Source organism: Panthera pardus, unplaced genomic scaffold (assembly GCF_024362965.1).
Source record: "Panthera pardus isolate Hobbes unplaced genomic scaffold, ASM2436296v1 HiC_scaffold_8, whole genome shotgun sequence".
NCBI classification, from domain to species: Eukaryota; Metazoa; Chordata; class Mammalia; order Carnivora; family Felidae; genus Panthera; species Panthera pardus.
Window position 1 is genome coordinate 154,192,742 of NW_026527013.1, and position 27,663 is coordinate 154,220,404.

A 27,663-nucleotide genomic window follows, 5' to 3' on the forward strand; every position below is an offset into this window, starting at 1 on the left:
AGCCTTTGTAGCCGGTCTCAAGGATCTCCCTGGCGTTGATCGCTGACTCATGGCAAAGGCCTTAGTCCTAAGAGATCAGAAAAATAATTGAATTGCAAGGGAATACTCACGGCTATATCCAACGAGGGACCCAACTGCCAGAAGCAGACTCAGAGCTAAAACCGGGGCTCTCTTCTGTAATACGTCAGAGACGAAACCTTGCAAAGTTCCACCTGTAAAGCACAAGGAGCCCATCACAACCAAAATCGTTTATCATTTAGCTCAGTTACCTGAAACTCATTCACCATGTACCCCCTACCTGCTATAGGATCCTGAGACTGGTCCACCCAAAAAGAGGGCTGACTCTCCTAAAAAGCTTCCACCAGGGCTTCCTTTTAGGAAGAATGCCTGACTGTTAATTGCCATGATGGATGACAGGGACAGGACACCATGAATCAGACAGCAAAATAAGGAAAAATCATCAAAACCACCCACTGTCTCTTGCTGTTCTCCCTTTTCAAACCAGATGTGAAGGCTTTTCCTAATTTTTCTGCTTTTTATTTTAAAAGATACGGGGGTGCCTGGGTGGCTCAGTCAGTTAAGTGTCCGACTTCGGCTCAGGTCATGATCTCTCAGTTTGTAACTTTGAGCCCCACGTCGGGCTCTGTGCTAACACCTGGGAGCCTGAAGCCTGCTTTGGATTCTGTGTGTGTGTGTGTGTGTGTGTGTGTGTGTGTGTGTGTGTGTGTCTGCCCCTCCCCCACTTGCGTTCTGTCTCTCTCTCTCTCTCAAGAATAAATAAACATTAAAAAAAATTGTTTTAAGATGATTCATTAGGGGCTCCTGGATGGCTCAGACAGAACCTGCTTGGGATTCTCTCTCTCTGTCTCTCCCTCTTTCTTTTGTGCATAGGCCCGCCCTCTGCCCCTCCCCCTGACTCACGCACGTGTGCTTGCGCGCTCTCTCTCTCTCTCTCTCTCTCTCTCTCGCTCTCGCTCTCTCTCTCTCCCAAAATAAATAAGCATTAAACAAACAAACAAAAAAAAAAGATGATTCATTGAAGACCATGCCTCACAGGCTATTAGTAGCAGCCAATAAATGTTCACTAAAATTAAATGCAGTGATTATGGTCTGGTGATAATGCACAGGCCAGGATCTTTAAAAAGAGGTGATGTGAATCCTTCAAACAACAAGGTCACCTTTAGATACAGCCCCATTTCGAGTTCTAGGGACTATGGGACATCTGGTACATCCTCATCAGACAGCAGGATCCAGAGGTATGAGCAGGTCTAAAGGTGACAGCCTCACCTTTGGCTCTGTATCTAAGGCTAAGGGCAGACAAGTTCAAGTACAATAACAGGGTATCGCCTGAGGATGCACTGCTCTCACGTGCTCAGGACAGTTTAGCCTTACCACAATTCTAAATCCAAACAGCACAGAAAAGATGCTAAGGTTTTGCCACAGCAACGGCAGTAACACCCACTACCGCAGTCTGTACTGCTGTCTTGTTTTAAAGTTTCTCCCGTACCTGTTTATACTTCCAGCTATAGCAAAAAGTTACCATTAAAATCTGCTGTGTACAATGAAACAGCTGCAAAATGCGCCTAGGAATTAATCCCGCTATTATTCCCACCTCTACGGTCTGACAAAATCTACACACTAAGCTAGTATCTCCCCTTCTTTGGTGTGGGTGGTGGGAAAGGTGGTGGGAAATAGATCAAATGAACACATTCACATTCTAACTCGGATCCCTGGCGTGTGATTAGCTTTAGAGCTCAGATATCACTTGCAAGTGTACGAAAGGGTTACATTTAAAGAGATCACGGAGGGAAACATCGCTGTGCTTCCCAACACAAAAGAACTGATCCATAAACAAAGAACGGAGAAACAAGAGCCCTATAAATCACAGGGCTGCCGGGGGCTGGCTCTTCTTTTCTATGGATTCTTTTTTTTTTTTTTTTTTAAGAGTTTGTGTGTTTACTGATCGGACACTTTAGGAAAAATGGCTGTGGACTAAGTAATAAAACTTTAAAGGATGTCAGATTTCATAACCCAGTAAAATATTACTAGTGACTAACTCCCCTTACAGAAAAAGATGCATCTGGCCTTACCTATAATTCCTCCAACATCGTACCAAATGGACAGCTTGTCAGCTTCAGCCTCCTTCCATCCAAAGTTGTTACTCAGATAAAAGGGCAACCAGAAGAAGAAGGAGTAGTTTACCAACTTCAAGCAGGCATAGGCCAGTGAATACTACAAGAAAAACATTCGACTATCAGGGAGAACAAATAGCACAGCAGGACCACAATTTTTAACATAATTAAAAAAGCAAAACCAGACACAGGAGTTTGGGATGAACCCACCTGATTCTAGAATTAAACATTTCTATAGATTCCCTGACTTTGCCTAGTCTCCCTCTTCTCTTTATCCCCATTAGCTTCCAGAAAAGCACATGCAGCAGGCCTTTAGAATAAGAACACATAGGACTATTTCTTGACTGTCCCCAATTTCTTCTCCTTCCAGTTCTCCGGTAGAAGCAAACCAGTGTTTTGAACCTAAAAGGCAGGGCATTTACTCGTGTTTCTTTATTTAGACAAAGATAAAAGCAAAAGAAATCCAAATCCATATCATTAACCAAAAGCAAAGAAATCCAGTAAGCATCTCGGCTTTTCTTCCAAGCAGCCAAACCTTTCTGGTTCGTCTACTTCCTGCAAAGTTAACATTACGAACAGTGGAGGGCAATAGGACTACACTCCAGTTTCAAGGTCCAAAAAAAGCATCAACGTTAAAACTATTTTCATATTATGGTGTCCAAAGGCTTTATATTCCAGTGGAAAAGAAAAAGTATCTTTGGTGAGTCAGCAATGAAGGAACACGATGGCCATGGGCCTCGTGACTCTACTTGGAGGAATAAAAGATGGCAGCGGGGCTAAGACTCCTATATTCAACACATTATTACCAGGAAATCCTGACATTTAGCATCAAAGGAGAAAGGGGGAGGAGCAGAGAGACCGGACTTCAAAGGGTGTCTGGCTAGTATATTCTTTTCCCTGGAGCTGCCAGTTATTCCCTAGGTATCACTTGTTTTAAAACAGCTTCCCTGGCAGGGCAACAGCCACCCCCTAGAGAGCTAAATCCCAATCATGAGGGCGTTTTGTCCAGACAGCCTGCTGCAGAGACAAAGGAATTAAGTTAACTAGATTTCCTCTGCATCCCTGCCTGTGTCAGGGAACAATCGCTTGTGAAATACAAAGGAATAGAAAAAAAAAAAAAACACTTACAACAACAGATTTTTAAGTCCTGTCCCAGAAATTAAACTATTACCAGCAAAGTATTTTAATAACTAGTTAAAAATTACTAATCACTAGCATGAGAACAGGCCTAAAGGAACTTGCATTTCTCTTGTATAATCTATCATCTTTTGGTGACAGAATTGTGGAAACTCGCACTTACATTTTAACTTATAGTTCACTATCTGTTTGCAAATATCGGTCCTCTCGGCTTGGAGGCAGAGGTCAGAGGAACAAGTATGTATGAGAAAGGACAACCTGCAGGCTCTGAATCTAGCTGAGGGGTTACATTGTAAAGCACCATTAGACAATAAAATAAACAAAACCGGGTGCTTGTTCACAATACAATAACCCAATGTTCTAGGCCCCGGGGAAGGCTGGTTTACTTTCCACTCCAGAGGGAAGGGGAACAGAGACACAGGATGGGCTGAGGGACTTATCCCAGGCCTCACACAGAGTTAGTGGGTAAGCCGGACACATAACCTAGGCCTCTGAACTTCCACTCCCGTGCTAGAGGGCCCGAAACATCAAGACAGAAAAACTGCAGCAGAAGGGATTTAGTTTAGACGTTAGACGGTTCTCCTGACTGTAAAGGTTTTGGAAACACTGGAATGCATTACCAAGAAATACTGTGGAGTAATGTGCTCTGGACCTTTTAATAAAAGGGCAAACAATTTTGTTCCCGGAATGATAAGAATATAGGCAAAGAAGGCAGACTGAAATGGACCATTCAAAACCCCCTCTTGGTCTACATATAATTCTATAATACTTCAACAAATCAAAAAGAATGTATTTAAAAACACCAATTTCAGGCACCTGAGTGGCTCAGTTGGTGAAGCTTCCGACTCTTGATTTCGGCTTAGGTCATGATCTCACCGTTTGTGAGACTGAGCCCCATGTCAGGCTCTGCCTGCTTGGGTTTCTCTCTCTCCCTCTCTCTCTCTGCTCCTCCCCTGTGTATGCGTGCATGTGCTCCCCCTCTCTCCTGCTCTCATTCAAAACAAATAAACATTAATAAACAAAAACCAAAAAAAACATTAATTCTGCCTTCTTACTTGAATGCTAGGTCAGGGTCAGCACACTGGAGCTCACGGGCCAAACCTGTCCACACCCATTTGTTCCATACCATCCAGGGTTTCTTGCTTCCTGGACGTGAGTAGTTGTGGTAGAGCCTGTACAATCCCCCCTCCAAAGTTAAAAACATTTACTATCTGGCTCTTTACAGAAAATGTACACTAACCCCTGCATTAGACTGCGGATAAAATTTCAAGTCTAGAAACAAGCTGAGGGTCACTATCCAATATTCCTCTGAACATATACTCCTACAATAAAGTATCAAAAAGAAGCTAAACACTTAAAGATGCTTTATCCTAGGGAGGGTTCACATTCAGGCCACAATATCTCACTGGTGGTAAGGAGATCTGAGGGGCCCTTACCGGTATAACTCCAGGAAGACAACAGGCCTGATAAAAGCTGATTGCCTTGACTTGGGTAGTAGTGCTGCCTTCTTGAATGGAATAATTAGGTTCGTATTCATCTTCGTTTTCGGCACCATTAATTAATGGCCTGTGTGAGTCTTCTTCAAAATTTTCTTCTGCCTCAATACCTGGGATACCTGCAACAGTAACAGCCACCATTTATAGAATGCCTTCTAGATGCCCGGCACTGGGCCGAGGGTTCTGTATGTATCGTTGCTCGTGCGGTTGGTGTTATTTTCATTTCCACATTACAGAAGAAGCAACTAAGGTTCAGAGGCCAAGGTCAGCTGAGGTCGGCTAAGATCACACAGCTAATAAGCCACAAAGCCAGGACTCTGATTCTACTTTACCTGGCTTCAGAGCAATGCTTTTTCAACTACTTCACACTCTCTCTCTTACATTAAAAAAAAAATAAAATAAAGTGTTCACTACACACGAGTAAACTGACATGTCTCTTCAAGAACACTCAAAAGACGGACTTGTACATTTATTTGCTTCTGTGGTTTTGCTCGTACATATTCTGTATGTAACCACAGATGAGTATCACACTAAATTACTTTTACGAAGGACAAGAAATGTCTGAAGAAGTGAAATGAGAAACATTCCATGCTAGTTTCCAGTCAGTATTCTCGATTACAAAGCTCATTTGCCAATGAAGAGTCTTCCCTGAATCCAGGAAGGTGAGCCTCGCTCCCCCCCAACGTCCGCAGCTGTGCTGGGAGAGCCACCCACGGGGTCTACTGGACACACAGAGCAACGCCACTCCTCTAAGTCACTGAAAGGGGGTCACAGTTCTCCTAGGGAACAAGAACCTGGCCGTGCAGGCCTCACCCATCACCGTAAGATGTTCTGAACAGAAAGGCCGCTTCTCCTCACCAATTTCTTCTGGTGACACCAGGAGTCCAAAGAAGATGATGATCCCACCAGCAAACTGCACCGCCGCGGTCACCAGAAAGGCATACTGGAGAAGAGAGGAGAGAGGTGCTTCCTTACCCATCTGGGGGATTCGTTCAAGCACATTCATTAGAAGCACCCATGGGGCAGGTGGGGAGCTGGGCAGGAAGAACAGGGAGACTGGCAAGGAAGTGGCCCGTGCCAGGCACAGAGCTGTTTCGCGTGTTTTCCCAGGCATCTTCCCCACGAGGCTCAAAGAGCACAATTAAAGTCCCAGGGACACTGAGTGGTACTGCAATTGTGAAATCAGGACTGGCTCCCAAATCCTCATTCTTCGCACCACACAGCCTCCCACAAGAGACAGTATCTGCCCCCACAAACATTCTATCCGGTTGAGGGGATTAAACAATACACCAAACAATAACACAAGGCATCAAGCAGCCAAATAGATGAGAAGGCCCGGTCCTAATAAGAAACACAAAGAGAAGGAAACAGCTAATGATGCCGATATAGCAAGACAATGTCTTAAGGAAGAGCTAAAACAGGCAGCGGACGGTCTTTCCCAGCACGACTGAAGCAAAGCGGGCTGGGAACTGGATAGAAAGTCTCCTACATGGTCAAAGCAGATGGCTTGTGCTGAGGGACAGTAGGGAATAAAACTGATAGGAAAAGGTGAGATCAAGATGAAAGAACCTCAAAAGCCAGGCTGCAGAGCTGAATTCTGTTTAATAGAGAATGGAACCTGATGTGGAGAGACAGCCTAAATTTCTGGAAAAGACGGTGACACGTTAGCGTTTCCAGAAGTCAAACCTGGGAGCAGCACACAGGGTGAACCAAAATTCCCATCTGAAGCAATGACTATAATCCAGATGCAAATCTAAGAAGCCTAGAATAAAGGTGACTGGGAGTGCACAAAGGACCTCCCATTGACCCTAACTAGACAAAAATTCTTCTGAGACCAAACCTTTGGTGAACTATTTAAAGATTTATTTATTTTTTAGGGGCACCTGAGTGGCTCAGTCGGTTAAGCATCCGACTTCAGCTCAGGTCATGATCTCGCGGTCTGTGAGTTCGAGCCCCGTGTCAGGCTCTGTGCTGACAGCTCAGAGCCTGGAGCCTGCTTCAGATTCTGTGTCTCCCTCTCTCTCTGCCCCTCCCCCACTCACACTCTGTCTCTCTCCAAAATAAATAAACATTTTTTAAAACTTAAAGATTTATCTACTTTTTAAAAGATTAACTTACTTACGTTATTTAGGCTTTAAAATACATATACTTTCACATGATCCAAGCAACAAAAAGTAGATTGTATAGTAAAAACTCTCCTTCCCACCTCTTCTCCCATCCACTTAATCCTCATTTTCCCAACATATGACCATTGTTATTTGATTTCTACTTCCCAGAGACTGTTTCAGAAACACAAGCGAAAAAAATATATACTCTAACTTTTCCGCCATTCTACAAAAATGGCTTCACTCAATACACGCTGTTCTGCACCCTCGTTTTCTTCACTTAACATACCATTGAGAACTTTCCCTATCAGGACGGAGAAAGCTTCCAAATTCTAATTTATGGCCTTCAGCCTTCCGTTGAAGAGGATGTCACAGTTTATTTCCCTACTGGTTCACATTTGTTATCAATTTTTGTTATTACAAACAATGTTGAAATAACCATATAGAAATATTACCTTGTATATGTGGAAGTATATTCACCCCTGGGATTACTTACTGGAGGTGGAACAGCTCAGTTAGAGCAGCTGTAATTTTGATGGACAGTCTCATAGTGACTCCGGGGCGGGGGGGGGGGGGGGGGGGGGTCAATGCTTGTTTACATTCTCATAAACACAAGATGCTATCAAACTTATGGATTCTTACCAATATAACAAGTAAACAGCATAGTTCCTTTCTTTTTTAGTGTAGTTTTAATTTGCATTTCTCTACCAACTAACACCTACGCTCCATAAAGGCAGAGATTTTTCTCTTTTCTGGCCAGTGCTCTACTCCCTACTGCCTAGGAGCACTTAGACTGCAATACATATTTATTGAATGAATAAGTTACAAATAAAGTGGCATATTTTGTCATATATTTCGAAACCATTTCTATTTCTTTTTCATGAACTACACATTCAAATCCTTCACCCTCCTTTCTATTTGTTGTTGATCTTTTTATTATCAATTTGCAGATACTCTTTACATAGGAGGGAGATTAGTTCTTTATCTGTAACATGAGTTGCAAAGACTTTTCTCCCAATTGATTATACTGTCTTTAGACTTGGGCATTTTCCCATGAATAATCTCTATGTTTGGATTTATCAAAAGTTTGTCTACTTTTAATACAAGCCTTGCCCCACCCAAACATAGCTCTACATAGTTTTAAATAGCCATGGTACTATTTCCTAAAAAACAAAATATATTTATATACTCAAGAAAAAGCTAGAAAGAAATACCTACCTCATAACCATATTGCAGAACAGAAGAAGCTAGGCATGCTCCCAAAATATTGCCCACTGATGCACAGGCACTCCAGAGACCAAAAACAACTCCTCGTCTACGAGAACAGTAGAAAACAGAAAACAATACAATCGGAAGGAATTCTGATGCAGTTCCCATACAAAATGGCCAAAACGGTGGAAGTCCACATTACAAAGATCAACATTCTATCTTAAGATGTTTTTAAAGTACACCCAAATGACAAAACATCATGTTCCTTAAGGATATTATTAAACTAAAGCTCATTTCGGGGTGCATCCCAAGATACTGTGAAGAGATTTTTGAAAGTAAGCCACAGATTGGGAGGAAATATTTGCCTATCACTGATTTAATAAAAGACTTGCATTTGAAATACAAAGAACTCTCAAAACTCAATAATACAAAACAATCCAGGGGCGTCGGGCTGGCTCAGTCAGTGGAGCATGCAACTCTTGATCTCAAGGTTGTAAGTTGAGTTGGGTATAGAAATTACTTTAAAAAAAATTTTAAATCCTAAGGGGAAAAAAATCTAATACAACATTAAAGAGTATGAATCTACAATTATCTCAAATAAAAAGTTTTAAAAAAGAAGTTCATGCACACAAAAATATGATGCAAGTAAGCACATAAAAAGATATTGGACACCATCAGATATTAGGGAAATGCAAATGAAAACCACAGTGATGTAGCACTGCATACCTACTAGAATAGCTGAAGACAAAAAAAGACCACATATACCAAGTGCTGGCAAGAACACACAGCAACTAGAACCCTTACACTCTGCTGGCAGCAATGTAAAATGGTAAAACCACTTTGGAAGAGACTGCCAGTTTCTTAAAAAGATAAACACACACCTACCACATGACACAGACATTCTACTTTGAGGTATTTATCCAAGGAAAATGAAAGCATATGTTCTTATAAGGATTTATACACAAATGTTCACAGGGGCTTTGTCTGTAATAACCAAAAACTGAAAACAACCCAAACGTTCAACAACAGCCGAAAAGATAAACAAATGGTGATACAATAGGTTACTACTTGGCTAAAAAAAGGAATGAACGATCGATACACATGATATGAATGAACCTCAGAATAATTACATTGAATGAAAGCAAACAAGAAACTATATACTGTATGATTCTATTTATATAAAATTTTAGAAAATGCAAAGTAATCTAAGGTGACAGAAAGCAGACCAACAGTTGCCTGGAGACAGCAATGGGAGGGAGGGAGAAGGTAGCAGGAGTGGTGGAGGAGAGGACTTAACAAAACGGCAAGAGGAAACTCTTGGGGGTGATGGATATGTCCATTTTCTTAACTGTGGTGGTGGTTTTAAGGACGTATGCATGCCAACACTCATCAAATGGTACATCTTAAATCTGTGCAGCTTATTATATACCTTAATAAAGCCACTAAAAAAAAAATAGGTAAACCAAGAATCTAGTGGAAGGGAACCTAGGTACCACAACGGTCCAGGAAAGGGGTGTCTGGGTGGCTCAGTTGGTTAAGCAGCTGACTTCAGCTCAGATCACGCATGCGAGTTCGAATCTTGCATCAGAGTCTCTGCTTTAGCACAGAGCCCACTTCAGATCCTCTGTCCATCCCCACTCCCCTCTCTGCTTCTCCTTCTACCCCCGCACCCGACTCCTACGTATGCATGTGTGTGTGTGTGTGTGCGCACATGCGTGTTCTCTCTCTCTCAAAAATAAACAAACATTTAAAAAATAATAAAACGGGCTCCTGGGTGGCTCAGCCGGTTGGGCATCCAACTTCAGCTCAGGTCATGATCTCATGGTTTGTGGGTTCGAGTCCCATGTCAGGCTCTGTACTGACAGCTCAGAGCCTGGAGCCTGCTTCGGATTCTGTATCTCCCTCTCTCTCTGCCTCTCCCCAACTCATGCTCTATCTGTCTCTGTCTCTCAAAAATAAATAAATGTTAAAAAATTAAGGGGCGCCTGGGTGGCTCAGCCGGTTAAGCGTCCAACTTCGGCTCAGGTCACGATCTCGCGGTCTGTGAGTTCAAGCCCCGCGTCGGGCTCTGTGCTGACAGCTCAGAGCCTGGAGCCTGTTTCAGATTCTGTGTCTCCCTCTCTCCCTGACCCTCCCCTGTCCATGCTCTGTCTCTCTCTGTCTCAAAAATAAATAAACGTTAAAAAAAAAGTTAAAAAATTAAAAATTAATTAATTAATTAAAATAAAAAATCATAAAACATACAAAATCTAGCAAGAGGGTCCTGGAGGAGAGTCAGGAGTTGTTCAGTCTGAACAACACTGGCTAACCAAAGACATGATTTTAGAAGAAACCAGTTGAAAAAGAACTGCTTTAAATTGTCATAGTTTTAATGGTACTTTGTGGTTTATTGCTGTGTTTTATTTTTTTATTTAAAAAAAATTTTTTTAACGTTTATTTATTTTTGAGATAGAGAGAGACAGAGCATGAACGGGGGAGGGTAAGAGAGAGAGGGAGACACAGAATCTGAAGCAGGCTCCAGGCTCTGAGCAGTCGGCACAGAGCCTGACGCGGGGCTCAAACTCACGGACCGCGAGATCGTGACCTGAGCCGAAGTCGGCCACTCAACTGACTGAGCCACCCAGGCACCCCTATTGCTGTGTTTTAGAGGAAACCTCACTGGGCCTTAAGGAGCACATCATCAATTTAACTTACTAGTATTACTTGTTGAAAAACAAATTGTCCAATGCTCAAAAATGAACAATAATGGCTCAAGTTTTTTTCTTTGTGATTGATCCATAGAAATAATGGAATGGTCAACCTGTCCAGGCACTGCTTTCAAACACCCAGGGTCATCCAATTTATAAAAGCTCAGGTAAGGAGTGCCCGGGTAGCTCAGTCATTTAAGTGTTCAGACTCTTGATTTTGGCTCAGGTCATGATCTCAAGGTTCATGAGACGAAGTCCACATCAGGCTCTGTGCTAACAGCATAGAGCCTACTTGGGATTCTCTCTCTGCCCCTCCCACACACTTTCTCTCTCTCTCCCTCCCTCCCTCCCTCTCTCTCTCTCTCTCTCTCTCAAAATAAATAAATAAACATTTTGGAGGGCGCCTGGATGGCTCAGTCAGTTAAGCATCTGACTCTTGGTTTCAGCTCATGTCATGATTTCATGGCTTCATGGGTTCAAGCCCCACATCAGGCTCTGTGCAGGCAAAGCAGAGCCTGCTTGGGATTCTCTCTCTCCCTTTGTCTCTGCCCCTCTCCCACTTGTGCTGTCTCTCTCAAAATAAATAAATTAAAAAGAAAAACAAAACAAAACATTTTTTTAAAAAAATGAATAAAAATTTAAAAAAATAAAAGCTCAAGTAAGAAGGATCTCAAAATGATATGTGTCAAGGTGATTATCTTTGGGGCACCCAGGTGGCTCAGTTAAGCATCTGACTCTTGATTTTGGCTCGGGTCTTGATCTCGTAATTCGTGAGATCGAGTCTCCACATCAGCTGCTGGCAGCACAGAGCCTGCTTAGGATTCTCTCCCTCTATCAGCCCCTCTACCCTCCTCTCTCTTTCAAAATAAAAAAACTAAAAAAAAAAAGATTATCTTGGGGCACCTGAGTGGCTCAGTCGGTTGAGCATCCGACTTCAGCTCAGGTCATGATCTCACGGTTCGTGGGTTCGAGCCCCGCGTCAGGCTCTGTGCTGACAGCTCAGAGCCTGGAGCCTGCTTTAGATTCTGTGTCTCCCTCTCTCTCTCTGCCCCTCCCCTGCTTGCACTCTGTCGGTCTCTCTCAAAAATAAATAAATATTAAAAAAAAAAAAAATGTGCTGGGGGATGGGGGGGAGACTGGATGGCTCAGTTGGTTGAGCATCTGACTCTCAATTTCAGCTCAGGTCACGATCCCAGGGTCGTGGGATTGAGCCCCACGTAGAAATCTCCCCACCTCCACTCTCTCAAAAATAAATAAACATTATTTATTTAAGAATAAAACAGAACGCGTCTCACAGGGCTAGGCCACCCCTCAAGTCCACACCATTTCCGACACGCTCCAATGTGAAACCTCTCAACTATTCTTTCTAAAATAGAGGGAAGGCACGGGAAGGATCAAAAAGATCAAGCTGACTGATGACAGGTGTGAATAATCTGATATTAAAACCACTTAAAAAGAGAAATTAAAGACAAAGGGAGTGGCATACCCCGCTTTCCCAAACCAGTTGCCCATAACCGCAACCACACAGGGCCAACCGGTAGACTGCAGCAGGCCATTCCCAATCCACAGACAGCAGTAGAGGCCCTTGTTGTAGAAATGCAGCCATTCTGTGACAGGGCCAAAGACGAACACCTACGAGGAAGGGAAGAAAAAGGGACACGTGACATCCACGCAGACACCTAGAGGACACCTAACTGCCTACCATGCTTATGTTTCTGCGTGAAGAGACACATTCAAGGGTCCCGGGCCTAAGAGACACGCGGCTGACTCTCCAGAGGCTCCTGCTCAGAGCAGCACCGAGCGAGTAAGACAAACACATTAAACTGCCCCCACTGACGAAAGACGTCAAACAACACAAAGCTCCCTGACGACCAGCCCCCGGCTCAACGTGGATCTTCTGCTCTAAAAAGTTCAATCCTCATTGTTCGACCCCATCATACAGCTCTCGTTTTCTCGTCCTCAGGCCCATGTGTGTGGAGGACAACTGTAAGGACCGAGTTTGTGGATATAAGGTCAGTCAGCGCAGGGCCACGCACACCGTGGGGCCCAGGACACACAAGCATCATTATTACTGCAGCTGTCTAGAGAACCGGTGGAAGCTGTGATCGGCTCGGTAATTCAGCAGCGTTCGCCAAGCAACTGCTTTTTGTAGGCATTTTGCTCAAGTGAACATTTTGTCTGCAGTTGAAATTTCTTTGGGGAATATTCTGCATGGGTTAAAAAATGGAATGCACCATATTATGTTTCCATTGGGGAATAAGCAAAAGTATAAGGAGAGAAAAACAGTCAGTGGTTGCTGACCAGAGGCTGGGGGAGGAGGGAAGAATGGTTGTGACACAACTGGACTCGTTTGTTGAAACTTGGAACCACACACCAACAAGGGTGAGTTCATGCACATACTTCAATTTTTCAAATAATGTAAAAAAACAAAACAAAATGTACACAGGTTTTAAAATAAGATGCATACGTGGGTAGGCGAGCAGGCTATGAATGAATGAAGTGTTTCAATCTCTCAAGTGGCAGATATTGGAAAATAATCATAAAATAGGGTCTAATTGAAATCGATGCTTTCATTCAACCAATAAAAATTCCTCACTAGGAGCTAGGAAACAAACAAACAAAAAAGATGCATCAAATGTGGATCTTGACCTCTAGAGCACTAAATTAGCTAGGCGTTGTTCCCCAGGCCTCGCACACAGAAACTCGCAAGAGCCTCCCTACCAGCCCTGTAGGAAGGTCTTCAATGAGGCTGAAGCAAGAGCAATGGCAGCTGGGAGATGGCGGAAGAGGAAGTGACAGCCAGGTAGTCCAGGTCTCGGGAAATCTGTGACCTCAACCATCATGCTGCAGACCCCCAGGGAAAGCAAGACTGATACAGAAATCAGCAGCCTAAGCAGCAGACAACGTAAGTGCTGCGGCGGGGGACCCCGGAAGAGGAAGCGATCCCTTTCAGGAACGAAGGAGGTCAGGAGAGTAAGGCATTATGAAAGAACTGCCATTTACCCAGTCACTTGCAGGAGACCCTGAGTTAGACTATGGAGAGCTAACTGAACAGGGAGCCATTGGAGGCAGGAAGAAGAGCGAGAGCAAAGAGAGTGAGGCAGAAAGACACAGGCTGTGTTAGGACCACGGGAAAAAGTATGGCCAGATCCAAGCGGTGAAGTGTAGTGGTCAACACAACTACCAAGGCGGCTCAGGACCAGGTTCTTGAGAGCACCGAATGCCGTGCTATTTATGCTTGGCTTTGGTGGTGAACGAATCAGGGAAGGGGCATGATCCAAATCTCACTTTAAAAAGATTCCCCTAAGTGATGGGGCGCCTGGGTGGCTCAGTCGGTTAGGCGTCTGACTTCGGCTCAGGTCATGATCTTGCAGTTTGTGAGTTCGAGCCCCACGTTGGGCTCTGTGCTGACAGCTCGGAGCCTGGAGCCTGCTTCGGATTCTGTGTCTCCCCCTCTCTCTGCCCCTCCCATCGTCATGCTCTGTCTGTCTCTCAATAATAAATAAATGTTAAAAAAAAATAAAAATAAAAAATAAAAAGAATCCCTCAAGTTGAAAAGGCACACAAGTTACTAAAAAAATGGAAGATTAATTCTATTCTCCTATTCTACATATAGAAATAGAGAGAGTACTTGGATTCCAAAATACCTGACCAAGATGATAATATTGATGATGACGATAATAACACTAATACCTTTTCAACTTACCACTAGTGCAGAAGAACACATGCCAAACGACAGAACCCATCGTAAATTAAGCCGATCTCCAACAATTCCACTGATGAAAAGGCCCTAAAAATAAAGCATGTTTATTTTACAGCTCTGAGTAATGACACAACATGAAAAAGAGGAAGATACAATGCGATGCAGGTGAGGGAAACAAAACACTGACATGACTCAAAATTAAACTTCGTTCATAAGCCCAGACTAGCTGTCTCCATCAGTTTCACACACGTTTCGTGAAATAACAGTGGGTTTCTGCACATTACACTGTAAACAAACTCACGTACCCAAATACTACAATCCAGTGTAAACTCTGGTTCTACCAAAAGCGGATCCCCATCACTGCCTAAAAAGGAGACTGGAAAACCAAAAACAAAACAAAGCAAAAATACTAATGAAACAAGCACACAAATATATTTCATTTTCTAGAACAGATTAACTCCTAAGGATCAGCGATGTGCATTCCCACAGGGGTTACACTTTGCCATTTGCATTCTGAAATCAAGATGTGTCACAACGCGTCCTGCACAACAGAAGCTTCTGGGGCACAAGCACTGCCTGTTTAATCTGACCCTTGGGCTTCATGACTTCACGAGGCAGGGAGTGTAGGGGCACAAAGCCAATAATTAGTTGAAGATAAGTACAAACGTTCTGCCTCCTGCTCTCCTCCCACTGAGCGGCAAGAATCAAAATCCGGTGGTCACGGCCGCAAGGCAGACTAAGGAGCCAAGGGCAATACACTGGGTTTCTTCCATGAATATGTAAAAGGAATAAATGTCTTGACTGAAAACCTAAATCCAGGTATAGGTGTTTCTGACACACCGACTGTATCTATACTAGAGAAAACAGACGGTATGTCTCATCGTCGACCTGTCACTACTTCAAAAGAAACACCCGTAAGCTTCAGATTCTATGTTCTATAGCTGCCACTCACACGTCTTATGCTACAGACAGTAAAGGGGGTGAAGAAAATCTCTCAATGTTTCAGATGAGGGAACCAATTTATTCTGTGTTATTTCAAATGCCTACATGATGCCTGAAGTGCCAGAAGGACATGCGGCTCGATATAAAGAAGCATGATCACTGACTGCTCGTGGCCCCTTTATCTCCTAAACCTACCAAATCCTAGTGATAGGTATGATCGCAACTCTAGAGAAGAGGAAACTAAAGATCAAAAAAAGGGTTAAATTCCATTTGGAAACCAAATATGACACAGCCAGTTGACTGTGGTAGAGGTGGTCTTTGCACTGGACGATGCTGCTTCTTAACATACACCGTAAAGGCTCAGTGACAAGCACTCCAGGGAGTGCTCCACCCACAGGGGGTGCTCCACCTAAAGCTGAATGACCATGTTATTGGGATTTCCTACTCAAAATGCCCAGGGTGAAGAGTTAGGCTAATTGATCCACGATCTGCTCCAACTGTTTCTACTACTACAGGCTTCCTCTTTGAAGAAAAGATATGCCAACAATTGCCCAAAGAAACACTCAGAGATTACTCTGGGACTTTCACTTGGTGTTTCACATCACCTGGATATTCGTAATCAAAGGACTTTTTTATAACTGGACACATTTGCAAGAGAGGAAATCAGACCCTGGGAGAAAAGCGCGGACGGCTCACAGTATGCTCCCCGCGGCCTGAGCTCAGCCGCCACCACACAGCTCCCGTAACCAGAGATCCCAGCTGCCCGATCCAAGAAGACTACCTTGGACAGAGAATTAGCGCCTGCCATGCTGGTATGGCTCCCAGGACACCACCATCTCTCGGTTCTCCCCCTTGACTGCTGCACCTCTGCCCACGTGCCCATTCTTCACGTCCCCTGCCTCGAGATAACAGAAGCCCCATGGCTCAGTTGTCACACCTCTTCTTTATCCTCACCTGCTCCTTGGATGATTCCATCGTCTCCTAACTGAAAATTATCTAGATGCCAAAGACTCTGAAATCTGTACCGCTAGGCTGAGCCTCTACCTTGAACTCGAGATTCACATAATCAAATGTCTACTCTTCGTCCTTTGGGCAATGATAGGTATGTCACATGTAACCTGTCTAAAAGAGACTGCCCCCAAAGCCTACCGTCCTCCACTCTGCTATGATACTTCTACCCTAGAGTTGTTCTCGACACCTCTCTTTCTCTTATATTCCACACGCAACAGGAAAAAGAATTCTTGGTTTTACCTTCAGAACACAGGTAAAATCTACCTCTTCCCACCTCTGTTACCCCACCCTGGATCTGAGACATCATCATCCTTCACCTCAAAACCGGAAGAGCCTAACCTGTCTCCCTGTTTCTGCCTTTGCCCTTGGTTCAGTCACCCAGGGCAGCAAGTGCACCTGCACAAACATGGGGCAGATCCCAGCACTCGTCTGCGCAAAACCTTCCATGGCTCCCATCTCACTCAACGTTAAAGTCAAAGCCCCAAGAAAGGGACCAAAGCCCTAAAGGTCTGAGCCCCATAACTTCTCTGGCCTCACTTCCTGTCTCTCTGTTCTAATCACCCAGACCTCATTCACATCAGGTCTTGGCTCAAATACAGCCTCCTACCCGAGGTCTTCCCCAGCCATCCTACCTAAATTACAACTCCCACCCGGGGCTATGTATTCCCCTTTCCCTGCTTTATTCTCCTCCACAGCACCTATCACCTCCACCCATCCTCTTTATTTGCTTATGTACAGCGCCGTGTTACTGTTGGTCCTCCTTAGCTCCCACCCAAGAATGTAAGCTTTATAAAGCTAGGGATTTTTCCTGTGTTGCTCACTGATGAACTCCCACAGACTAGAAAAGTATCTGGCACATGATAGGTTCTCAGTAAATATTTGTCATATGGATGAAAAATAAATGAATGGCTGGGTAGATGGATGGGAAGGACACAAAATATAAACTTCAGCAAAACTGAACTCTCCTGGGTCAGGAAATTCTAGAATTCCTTAAACACTTCATAAGTGTGCAGTCATTTCCATATACATCTTTCCTCAACCTAAAACCCTCATATTCTAAAACTTACCACAGCATAAGAGAAGAGGAAAATGGTGTCCAGCGTTCCAAGGAAAAGAGTGGCCTCCTCTGCGCTGGGGAACAAATGGTTGCTGCTCCAGATCTACAACAACACAAGAGCCAGGTCAGTCCCCACTGGTACCTGTCAGTCCTTCTCTCTCTCAAAGCACCTGCACCTACGGCCTCTGCCCGCCCTCACAGAGCCCTGGGGAGGTTGCACAGAGGAAATCAGCACTCTGTAGATAAGGAAACACACGAGAGGGTTTGCAAGGTCAAAGCTATTTGCACAATACGAAAATGTGAGCTGCTTTTTTTCTTCTTTTGCACTGATGGCGCGTATGCAGCGGTGGGTAAAACTCCTCGTGGCTCAGCATGAGTCAAGGCCGTTACGCCAGACCCTACTATTAATCGCTATATTCTTTATGGCCATGCTCACAGTTAAAAGAAAACAAAAACAAAAACAGGCCAATTTCACTTAAGAATGTCCTTGGTACGTGCTAGATGCTCAAATATTTGGCGAGAAGCAAAAAGTATTAAATTTATTAAATCTGGCCCTCAAGTCCGCTTATCTCTAATATTCTGTGTGCCGGTGCTAGGCATCCAGGCACCACGGCTGTCCCGAGGAAGAGCACACGTGCAGTGTGTGAAGTACGAGCCACAATACGGTTTTTTACTTGGAAGAATGACTGACAGAGGAGCCACAGTTATTCAGATTTGGGTATTTGGCAGATATGTCCTCAGAAAAGAACGAAATGATCCTGACACTTCAAAATCCATTCAAAGTACAAGACAGACAAATGGATCTTAATATAAGTGTACAAAAAGTTAATCGATACAGTTTCAGATTCCACACGGCAACTAACCTTTAAGAAATTGCCACTTGTCAAATTCTGGTGTACTATCAAAGACACATGCCCACAATCAGCTGAAAAAGCTCTTAAAGTACTTCTCCCCTTTCCACTGTGTATCTGTGAAAGGCCAAATTCTCTTCGAACAGTTCAAAGGATCAGATGGCAAGAGACTGAATTCAGAAGCAGACTGAAAATCTACTATCTTCTATTAAGCCACATGTGAGATTTGCAAAAATGTAAATCAATGTCATTCTCCTCATGAAGTGATTTTTTTTGTCTTGAAAACTCATTTTTTAGAAAATGTCATTTATGTTAACACATTATGGGTTTACTTAATTCATTTAAAAAATAACTAAAAAAGAGATGAGGTGGGTTTTTTCCAATTTCTCAGGTTTTTAAAAAAATTTTTTCAATGCTTATTTATTTTTGTGAGATAGAGAAAGAAAGAGAGGGAGACACAGAATCTGAAGCAGGCTCCAGGCTCCGAGCTGTCAGCACAGAGCCCGACACGGGGCTCGAACTCACAGACTGCGAGATCATGACCTGAGCTGCAGTGGGGTACTTAACTGACTGAGCCACCCAGGCGCCCCTCAATTTCTCAGTTTTAATTTCTAAAACAGTTTTAATTTCTAAAATATCTATAAATGTAAACCCACAAAACCAAAAACTCTTTGGGGTCCTCAACCCAAAAACTGAGAGAACTCCTAGAATAAATGATTTCTGAGATGGGATGTTACAGGAAAGAAATTCTGACTTTAGAATATTAAAGAGAAAAATCACAATCAGCGATAAAGAAAAAAAATGTTTAACAGAAAGTAAAATCCCCAAATTATAAAAGAATGCGTAAAGTGTGATTCTAAAGGATTGGGACTTATTTCTGTGTGGCTTCAGGCGTCAGTCTTGCTCCTTTAACAACACCTCACACGCTGTCACCGTAGAGAAAAGAGCAGCCCACACAATGATCGATCGGTATTTCCATACACTAAGTGGGGCCCTAAAGTTCCCCAATTCGAGTCATTTTGCCTCAGGCCACAATCTTCCGCCCTGATGCTCATTAGGACCCAGGACCAAGCCCTGTTGGGCACACATCAATGTGAGCTAGAGACAGTGGCCTCAAACAGCTGCCCCAAGTTTCAGGAGTCCTTCTTTACTCTCTCAAGAGGTCACCAAAACTCCCTGCAGGTGTGGCTTTCACAAGAACGGACAGATTTCAAATAGCTTTCTTTTGCTTTACTACCAGAATTCAGCTGAAATATACTTTTGATGGTCTACTTAACAAGTGGAAAACAAAAAGAAAACAAAAACAAAAACAAAAAACAAAATAGGACTAACAGAAAGATAGAGAAAATAAGGTAAGAGAACAAGCCTAGTAAAGAAAGTTCCCTTCAACAACAGAAGTCAGACAGACTTGTCAGAAGGATGCATACTAGTGAGAAATGGTCCATGCACACAGAGCAAATCACCCAGTGTTTAATGAAATGACTTGCACACGGTGAAATCCCATGCACTGCAGTGGTGTAGCTGAGCTGGCCTGCATGCACATACAATTAACATGGGAACCCCCGCCCCCCCTCCCCCGGCCTGTATGCATGTCGGGTTTTCGCGTGTTGTGGGGGGGAGGGGCTGTACTAAGCACCGAGGCACTTCCGGGAAGCATGAAATTGTGTGCGTGGGGGTTTCCTAAGTAAGAATGTTTAGCACAGAGTGAGGGCGAGGCATGGGGTGGGGAACTGCTGACAAGAGCTTCCTGAAGTGGTGCACAGAGAATGAGTTAAAGCTGACTTCCGTTCTGGGGTCTGCTCTCTGACCACAGTGAGTGGTATCGCTTTCCGTGAGATTCTGCTGGGGAAGAGCAGCTGTGGATGAGCGTGAGACAGAGTGTTGAGGACACCCTGAGTCCTGCTACCCTCTCCTGGACAGCTTGGACTCAATCACACTGCTCTCATGGAAGGACTGTACTGTCTGGGGAGGTAAGGCTTTTTAATTTAATAGAACAAAATCTTGCTTACAATTTCCAGTCGAGTTGTCCTCAAATATTATAAATTTAACCATTACCTCCTTGCTATCTCCAAACATAGATTTTATGTTCTGTTCCCTATTTTCAGTGTTCATCCATATCAGTGGGATCCATGATAAATTCTCAGGTGGAGAGACTGTGTGTGCTTAATTCTTTTTGTAAAGCATCTAAGATAGCTATGCATTAAAATGAAAACTATAATAAGTAATTTTTGATGATGCTGTTCAGGACACTTAAATGTTTAACGCTATGTTAGCAAACTATTTTTCAGAATAATTTTACATAAACCCCTGGTTTTTTGGTTTTTTTTTTTTTAGTTTATTTATTTTGAGAGAGAGAGAGAGCATGAATGAGCAGAGGAGGGGCAGAAAGAGAGAGAGAGAGAGAGAGAGAGAGAGAGAGAGAGAATCCCAAGCAGGCTCCATGCTGTCAGTGCAAAGCCCGACACGGGGCACGATCTTATGAACCGTGAGATCATGACCTGAGCTAAAATCAAGAGTCAGACGCTTAACCCACTGAGCCACTCTGGCGCCCCATAAACTTCTGGTTCTAAGAACTCTTCCCACTTCAGACAAGAAAGCAAGTCTCAAATGGAGGCTAGTGCTGACAGTTACAGACACAGAAGCACAGGAAGAGTGAAAAGTACATATCACCCCAGCTGTTCCACTCCCAGCAGTAGGCTTAAAAAAGAAAAGGAAAGAAAAAAACCCAGACCTTAAAGTGTAAAGAAAGGAATGGAAGGTCAGCACTGCTCTCCACGACAGCAGAGACGGAAATACAAAGATCTCCAGGATAAGTCTGAACGTGACTTCTATATAACCAACCCATCCAAAGTACTTAACCCACAGTTCTGAAAAACCAGAATGGTGAAATCTATTTTAGCAGCAATTGGAGTAAGTAAATAAATAAACACCTAAGCAGAAAAGTTAATACAAGTCCCACAAGAGCTAATAATGTTAACATGGTTACTGGCAATAAAGAGTTAACAGAGCAGGCCTGAGACTGTTCTCCTCAAAAACGCCTACTTGTGAGTTTGGCCCCTGGCTGGCACCTGAGAACTTGGATTTTGGGAGTGTTCCCATCCTTTCCTACTAAGAGTGGTTCACTGTACCTAAACTGTTTGTACAAACAATGTGGTTTACGCTGAACCTTTCCTCCTAGGCGTCTGGAATTTTTGTCCATGTCAGGCACAAGGTGCCTATGTGACCAGTCCCAATAAAAACCCTGGGCACTGAGTCTCTAATAACCTTCCCTGGTAGACAGGATGTCACAACCTGTTGCTGGAAGAATCACATACATCCTGTACGACCCCACTGAAAAAGTCCTCTTGGAAGCTCGCACCTGGCTTCCTCCAGAACTCAGCCTGTGCTTTTCCCTTTGCTGATTTTGCTCTGTATCCTTTCAGTGTAATAATCCACAGCTATGAATATGACTATAAGCTGAGTCCTGTGAGTCCTCTTGGTGAATCATCAAACCTGGGGGTGGTCTTGGGGGCGGCCAAACTCAGTTACCTAAAAAACAAAGGCAGCCTTAGGCAGCATAACCAGAAACTTAGTGCCGAAATCAAATCCTGTTGCTCTGTATATTAATCAGACTGCACCCGCAAAATCACATTCAGCACACAGCACCACTACGCTACAGTTCAAGGAACCACGCACGTTGGCCTAAATGAGAGAAACTTAGGAAGAAAGGTCTTCTCTGAATATTCAACAGGCTGTCACGCAGCAGGAATCGACCACTATGAATGGCTCAGAAGAAAACCCAAGATCAAAATTAAACAGCAGAATACTTTTCCCTAATATAAGAAAGAACTTTCTAGAAGTATTAAAGCAGAAGGTGAGTGATCATCTTTCAAAAAGACAAAGAAAACATCTATACTGGTTGAGAGGTTAGAGCACATGACCCCTTCAAGGGCACTCCAAGGTTTGTGACAAGTCATTTGATCATTTAGATGTACTCAGGGAGCACACAGCACTGTCAAGACTCAGTGTGAAATCTAACCCGCTATTCCTAACATCTTTCCTTTTAAAAGTTCCTGTTATGGGGCACCTGGGTGGTCAGTCGGTTGAGCGTCCGACTTCAGCTCAGGTCATGATCTCACAGCTCATGAGTTCAAGCTCCATATCCAATTCTATGCTGACAGCTCAGAGCCTGCAGCCTGCTTCAGATTCTGTGTCTCCCTCTCTCTCTGCCCCTCCCCTGCTCATGCTCTGTCTCTCTCTGTCTCAAAAATAAATAAAAACATTTTAAAAAATTAAAAAAAAAAGAAGACATGCCAAGAATATTAATATGTATCTACAATTCCACATAATCCAACTCAAGGAATGTGGTAAAGAATGCATGGAGTGGGGCACCTGGGTGGCTCAGTCAGTTGAGTGTCTGTCTCTTGGTTTCAGCTCAGGTCATGACCTTGTGGTGCATGAGTTCGAGCCCCGCATCAGGCTCTGTGCCGACAGCTCTGAGCCTGGAGCCTGTTTCAGATTCCGTGTCTCCCTCTCTCTCTGCCCCTCCCCCGTCATGCTCTGTCTCTCTGTCTCTCTGTGTCTCTGTCTCTCTCTCTCCTCTCTCTCCCTCTGAAAAATAAACATGAAAACATTAAAATAATGCACGGAGTGGATTTGTATATTGAAATAGGGTATCGTAAAGAATAGCATCTCCATTCCAACTGGTCATCAAAGGATTCACTTGATCCATAATGAATTCAAAGAAGTGGATACATACTCCCTGACTTCTAGACTCTTAAGCAAGATACAAACAAATGAAACAATCACAAGGTTCCTAAATACTGAGACATTAAACTATGTAACACACCGTACACAGTTCAGATGGGGGGGGGGGGAGGAATTAGTGGAAGCTAGGAAAAAATTTGATAGAAAAAGTGGCATTTTAGGGGCGCCTGGCTGGCTCAGTTGGTGGAGCATGCGACTTTTGGACTCTGGGTTGCAAGTTCAAGTCCCACGTTGGGTGCAGAGATTACCTAAAAAAGAAGAAAAAGTGGCATTTTATCTTGCCACAGAGGGAAAAGCCAGATTTAGATGGGAAGGAAAAAAGAGAAAGAGCCTAAAAAAGAACATGAGCAAAATCTCAAAGGCAGAAATGAGTACAGGTGCTTGTGAAACTCAATTAAAAAACAGTCTCACCAGAACTGTGTCACTTCAAAACGGTGAGAAAGCAGCTGGATAGAACGGTAAGTAAAACAGGTCTGAGTCAGGGCAAGCTAAGAAATCAGGCAGAATAGTTTGGATTTTATGCCAGAGGAAACAGCCATTTTTCAGAGTCCTAAGCAGATGAATGAAACAAACTAGAAGAATTTCAGAGGAATTTCGGGGTGGGCATGGCTCGCTTCCTGAACCCGTCCTAGCACTTTGTTCCACTTACCTCTACAGGCAATCTAATGGACTTGTTAAAAGCACTTGGGGTCCACTGCTTAGAGATACTGACTTTGACATTGCTAAAAGTTTTTCTTGATGCATGGAGCAACGAATAACTGCAAAAGAGAAAAGAAATACAGCTGAATGAATAGCAAAGAAAACGGCATTCAATAAAATCCCATTTGTTTCATTCAATTTTAGAATTCTTCTCTTAAAAAAAAAAAAAAAAAAAAGTTTTGCTTTATCAACTGAAACAGTCTGCCAAGCAAAAGAAAAACTTAACCGGGGGTGCCTGGGTGGCTCAGTCGGTTGAGCATCTGACTTCAGCTCAGGTCATGATCTCACAGTTCTCACAGTGAGTTTGAATCCTGCACTGGGCTCTGTGCTCTCCGTCCAGAGCCTGGAGCCTGCTTCGGACTCTCTGTCTGCCTCTCTCTCTGCCCCTCCCCCGCTCACACTCTGTTTCTCAAAAAATGAATAAATGTTAAAAAAAAATTTTTTTTTAAAAAAAAGAAAAACTTAACTAGTCTTCTTATATAAGCCCCTGTGTTCACTCCTAACTTATCCCTCCACCTAGAAGACAGATACGTGATTGATCCCGACCGACTTTAAATCATGGAGGCAGTTCTGTAAAGAATTTTAAGTCTTTAGCAACCATTGGTCCCTTGTTGTTGTACTAGCCACTCAGTAGCTTTCTCTTGAGTCCTGTCTTTTCCTCATATTGATGCCTCCTCTCATCCCCAACAAACGGCTATCCCTAAAGAAAACATCCAAAACTACCTATCAACTGTTACACAATTAGAGAACCATTTCCTAGTTATGCTTTAAAACAACCAAACAAACCTATCACATCATTTGTGGTGCCTTCAATAAAGATTAACAAAAGAAAATCTACCCAGAAGAAATCATCAAAACAGCTGAGCCACAGGGTTATAAGTAACATGGCTCCTAAAACCAAACAGCCTGGTTTATGTCATCTATGGACCACTAAAGAGAGCCACTGAGGGCCACAGAATCACAAATACTGATGATTCCTTGGTCACGCTCCTTACAATTGTCTCATACAATTTTTACTTTACTTCTCAAGGATGCACAGGGCATATCCTGAACACGTGCATCCTGTGTTCTGAAGCTCCTGGTTTTAGTAAAGAAAGAATTTCATGTTAAACCACAGTTTCTCAACCGTGGCACTACTGACATTTTGGGCCCTGAAAATTCTCCGTTGTGGGAGGCCAGCCTGTGCACCGTAGGGTCCGTAGCAGCATTGCTGGTCTCTATCCACTCCAAGTGGCACCCCTTCCCCCAGTGGGACAACCAAAACTGCCAAACATTTTGGCCAAATATGGGCAAACATTGCCCACGGGGCTACCAAAAAGTACAACAGAAAGAATAACTAGCCAGTTCATAAGCCCATGTCAACTCGTGCATTCAACACTTGCCACGCAGTAAGTACCTCTCCCAAACAAACAAACAAACAAACCAAAACACACAAGAGAACAGTTTTAACAATCCATCCACATACCTGAAGAAGGTGAGCAAGAACACAACAACGTGATGATGGCTGAATCGGGAGAACAGAGTTCCTCTTTGAAAAATATTTGGCCAGGCCATAGTCTTCCTCACCTTCCTTCTCACTTCTGACCTCAAAGTTTGGACAGTGAATTATTTACATCATTTCTTCTTTCTGGAAAGACAAAACGCATTATCAACATTACTTAAAATAGGCAGTTAATCTAAAAACTGAATTATTTAGACTTATAACCAGTCAGCATATTATCAGGCCTTGAAAAAAATCACATGGGCTAGCTGACACCAGAAAACTAGATTGATAACTATGTTTTATAACAAGTCCTTAAAAAGAAAAATCCTTGACAAAAGATTGCATACTAACAGAAAGAACTCCCATACAAACTGGTAAGAAAATCACTAATTCAAGGCCAGCTGGCTGGCTCAGTTGGAAGAAGGTGTGACTCCTGATCTCAGGGTTGTGAGTACTTAAATAAAATCGCAGGGCTGCCTGGGTGGCTCAGAAGGTTAAGTGTCCGACTCGATTCTGGCTCAGGTCTTGACCTCACAGTCATGAGATCAAGCCCCAAGTCAGGCTCAGCATGGAGCCTGGTGCTTACTTGGGATATTCTCTCCCCCTCTCTCTCTCTCTTAAAAAAATAAACTTTAAAATAAAACAAAATCTTAAAGAAAAGAAAATCACTAATTCTGACAGAAAAATGAGGAAAGGAAATGAATAGACAACTCAGAAGAAATGAAATGTCTATTTAATTTATCAAATAAAAGCTCCAATTGGTCAGCAATACAAGAAATATTGGTCTAACGACTCCTAAACTCTCATATACTGCTGATGGAGGTAAAATGTAGTATTACAGAAGACAATGTGGCCATAGTCATTAAGAGCTTTGACACAAAAATTATATTTCCAGGGCACCTGGGTGGCTCAGTCGGTTGAGCAGCCAACTTCGGCTCGGGTCATGATCCCACAGTTCGTAAGTTAGAGCCCCGCGTCAGGCTCTGTGCTGACAGCTCGGAGCCTGGAGCCTGCTTTGCATTCTGTGTCTCCCTCTCTCTCTGCTCCTCCCCTGCTCACATGCTGTCTCTCTCTCAAAAATAAAGATTAAAAAAAAAATTCTATTTCCAGGGACCTATCCCTAAAGAAATACAAGATGCATTCAGCTCTATAAACAAAGGTAGCTTTCACAGTATTTCAAAGAAGCTTTTTTTATGTTAAAGAAACGAACTTTGTGTCAGTCGTAAGGAAATGGGTAAAGAGGCAGGGCCACTCCCATGCCCTCTGTCTCCACTGCTTTCTCTCACTTCTCCTTGGTTCTCTCTGAAAGCCGCATCCATGCTCTAATACCCAAGAATTAAGCACAGAGTAAGCATCTAAAATTTAATGTCTCCACTTATAAGTCTGCAGAGACAACCTGAATATGCAATTAAAAGAGGAATGATTAAATAAAGTATGGTATATCCATATAGCTGAATATTTTATAATCATTTGACATGAAGAATTAAGGCTTTTTAGTGACATGAGAAAATGGCAAGTGAAAAAAGGAAGAAATGGGGTGCCTGGCTGGCTCAGTCAGTAAAGCATATGACTCTTGATCTTGGGGTGGTGAGTTCAAGTCCCACGTTAGGCGTAGATGACTTACAAAAAAAAAAAAAGTAAGATATGACTTATAAATATCATCAACTCAACTCTATGTTTACATAATATTTACAAATAAATAGGGAATACACTAGCTCTCTCTGCGTAGTAGGATTACGGGTAATTTTAATTTTCTAAATGCTTTCCTAAAAAATCTACAATAAAAGTATATATTACTTTTATAATCAGAAGGGAAAAACATCCACAGCATTGGTAAAGTCTTGTAATTCACTTGCTTATTAAGAAAAAATAAAGTTAAATTAACAAGATGACCTGTATGCTACATGCACTGCAATAGTTGAGGTAGGAGACAAACTCAAGAGCTCCCAATACTGAAATTAGCAAGTCACAGGGCTTTGCTTTCAAGGCTGTGTGCCTTGTAACTTCTATTAGACTCATGTTTTCACCAGCCACAGTTTAGGAGAGGTAGCCAAACCGTAAATGCTGACAGACCCACCAATTGGCCATTCCTGAAACTTTTGGATAAAAGCTACAAAGGTGAGGTGGTTAGACATTATAGCTGTTTGACTTACTGGCTATAAGCCTCTGGACACGCCAATCTCTATGAATCGCATGTGGTAGTCTATAAAATGTCCTGTCTCTTTTGAGAGTCATAAGACTAAAATAAACAATGAATGTAAGTAAGGTATTATTAAGATAATTATTTTAGCCACTGATCTGCCCAGGATTAATCAAGCCCACAGCAGAATGTAGCTAATTTCATTTAATCTTTCTCCCTGAAAAATGTTCACAAAATAATGAGCCGAGTAGGATTTTAAAATTCC

The 27,663-nt window shown here is 43.0% G+C and overlaps 1 protein-coding gene across 8 annotated transcripts in view; it reads right to left on the minus strand.

The window, feature by feature from the left end:
* SLC37A3 (solute carrier family 37 member 3) overlaps window positions 1-27,663 on the minus strand; it is a 152,059-nt gene that overhangs the window by 118,004 nt on the left and 6,392 nt on the right. For all 8 annotated transcript variants that reach the window (XR_002080947.2, XM_019452932.2, XM_053897648.1 and 5 more), the window contains 10 exons: window positions 25,241-25,402; window positions 23,726-23,834; window positions 17,490-17,582; window positions 14,473-14,556; window positions 12,253-12,398; window positions 8,089-8,185; window positions 5,624-5,708; window positions 4,706-4,884; window positions 2,091-2,232; window positions 111-212 (listed from right to left, as the gene is read on the minus strand). Coding sequence is in view for 7 of the 8 variants with exons in the window: in XM_019452932.2 (XP_019308477.1) it covers window positions 111-212; window positions 2,091-2,232; window positions 4,706-4,884; window positions 5,624-5,708; window positions 8,089-8,185; window positions 12,253-12,398; window positions 14,473-14,556; window positions 17,490-17,582; window positions 23,726-23,834; window positions 25,241-25,329 (1,126 nt within the window). In the remaining variant the exon portion in view is untranslated. The remainder of the gene's footprint in view (window positions 1-110; window positions 213-2,090; window positions 2,233-4,705; window positions 4,885-5,623; window positions 5,709-8,088; window positions 8,186-12,252; window positions 12,399-14,472; window positions 14,557-17,489; window positions 17,583-23,725; window positions 23,835-25,240; window positions 25,403-27,663) is intronic.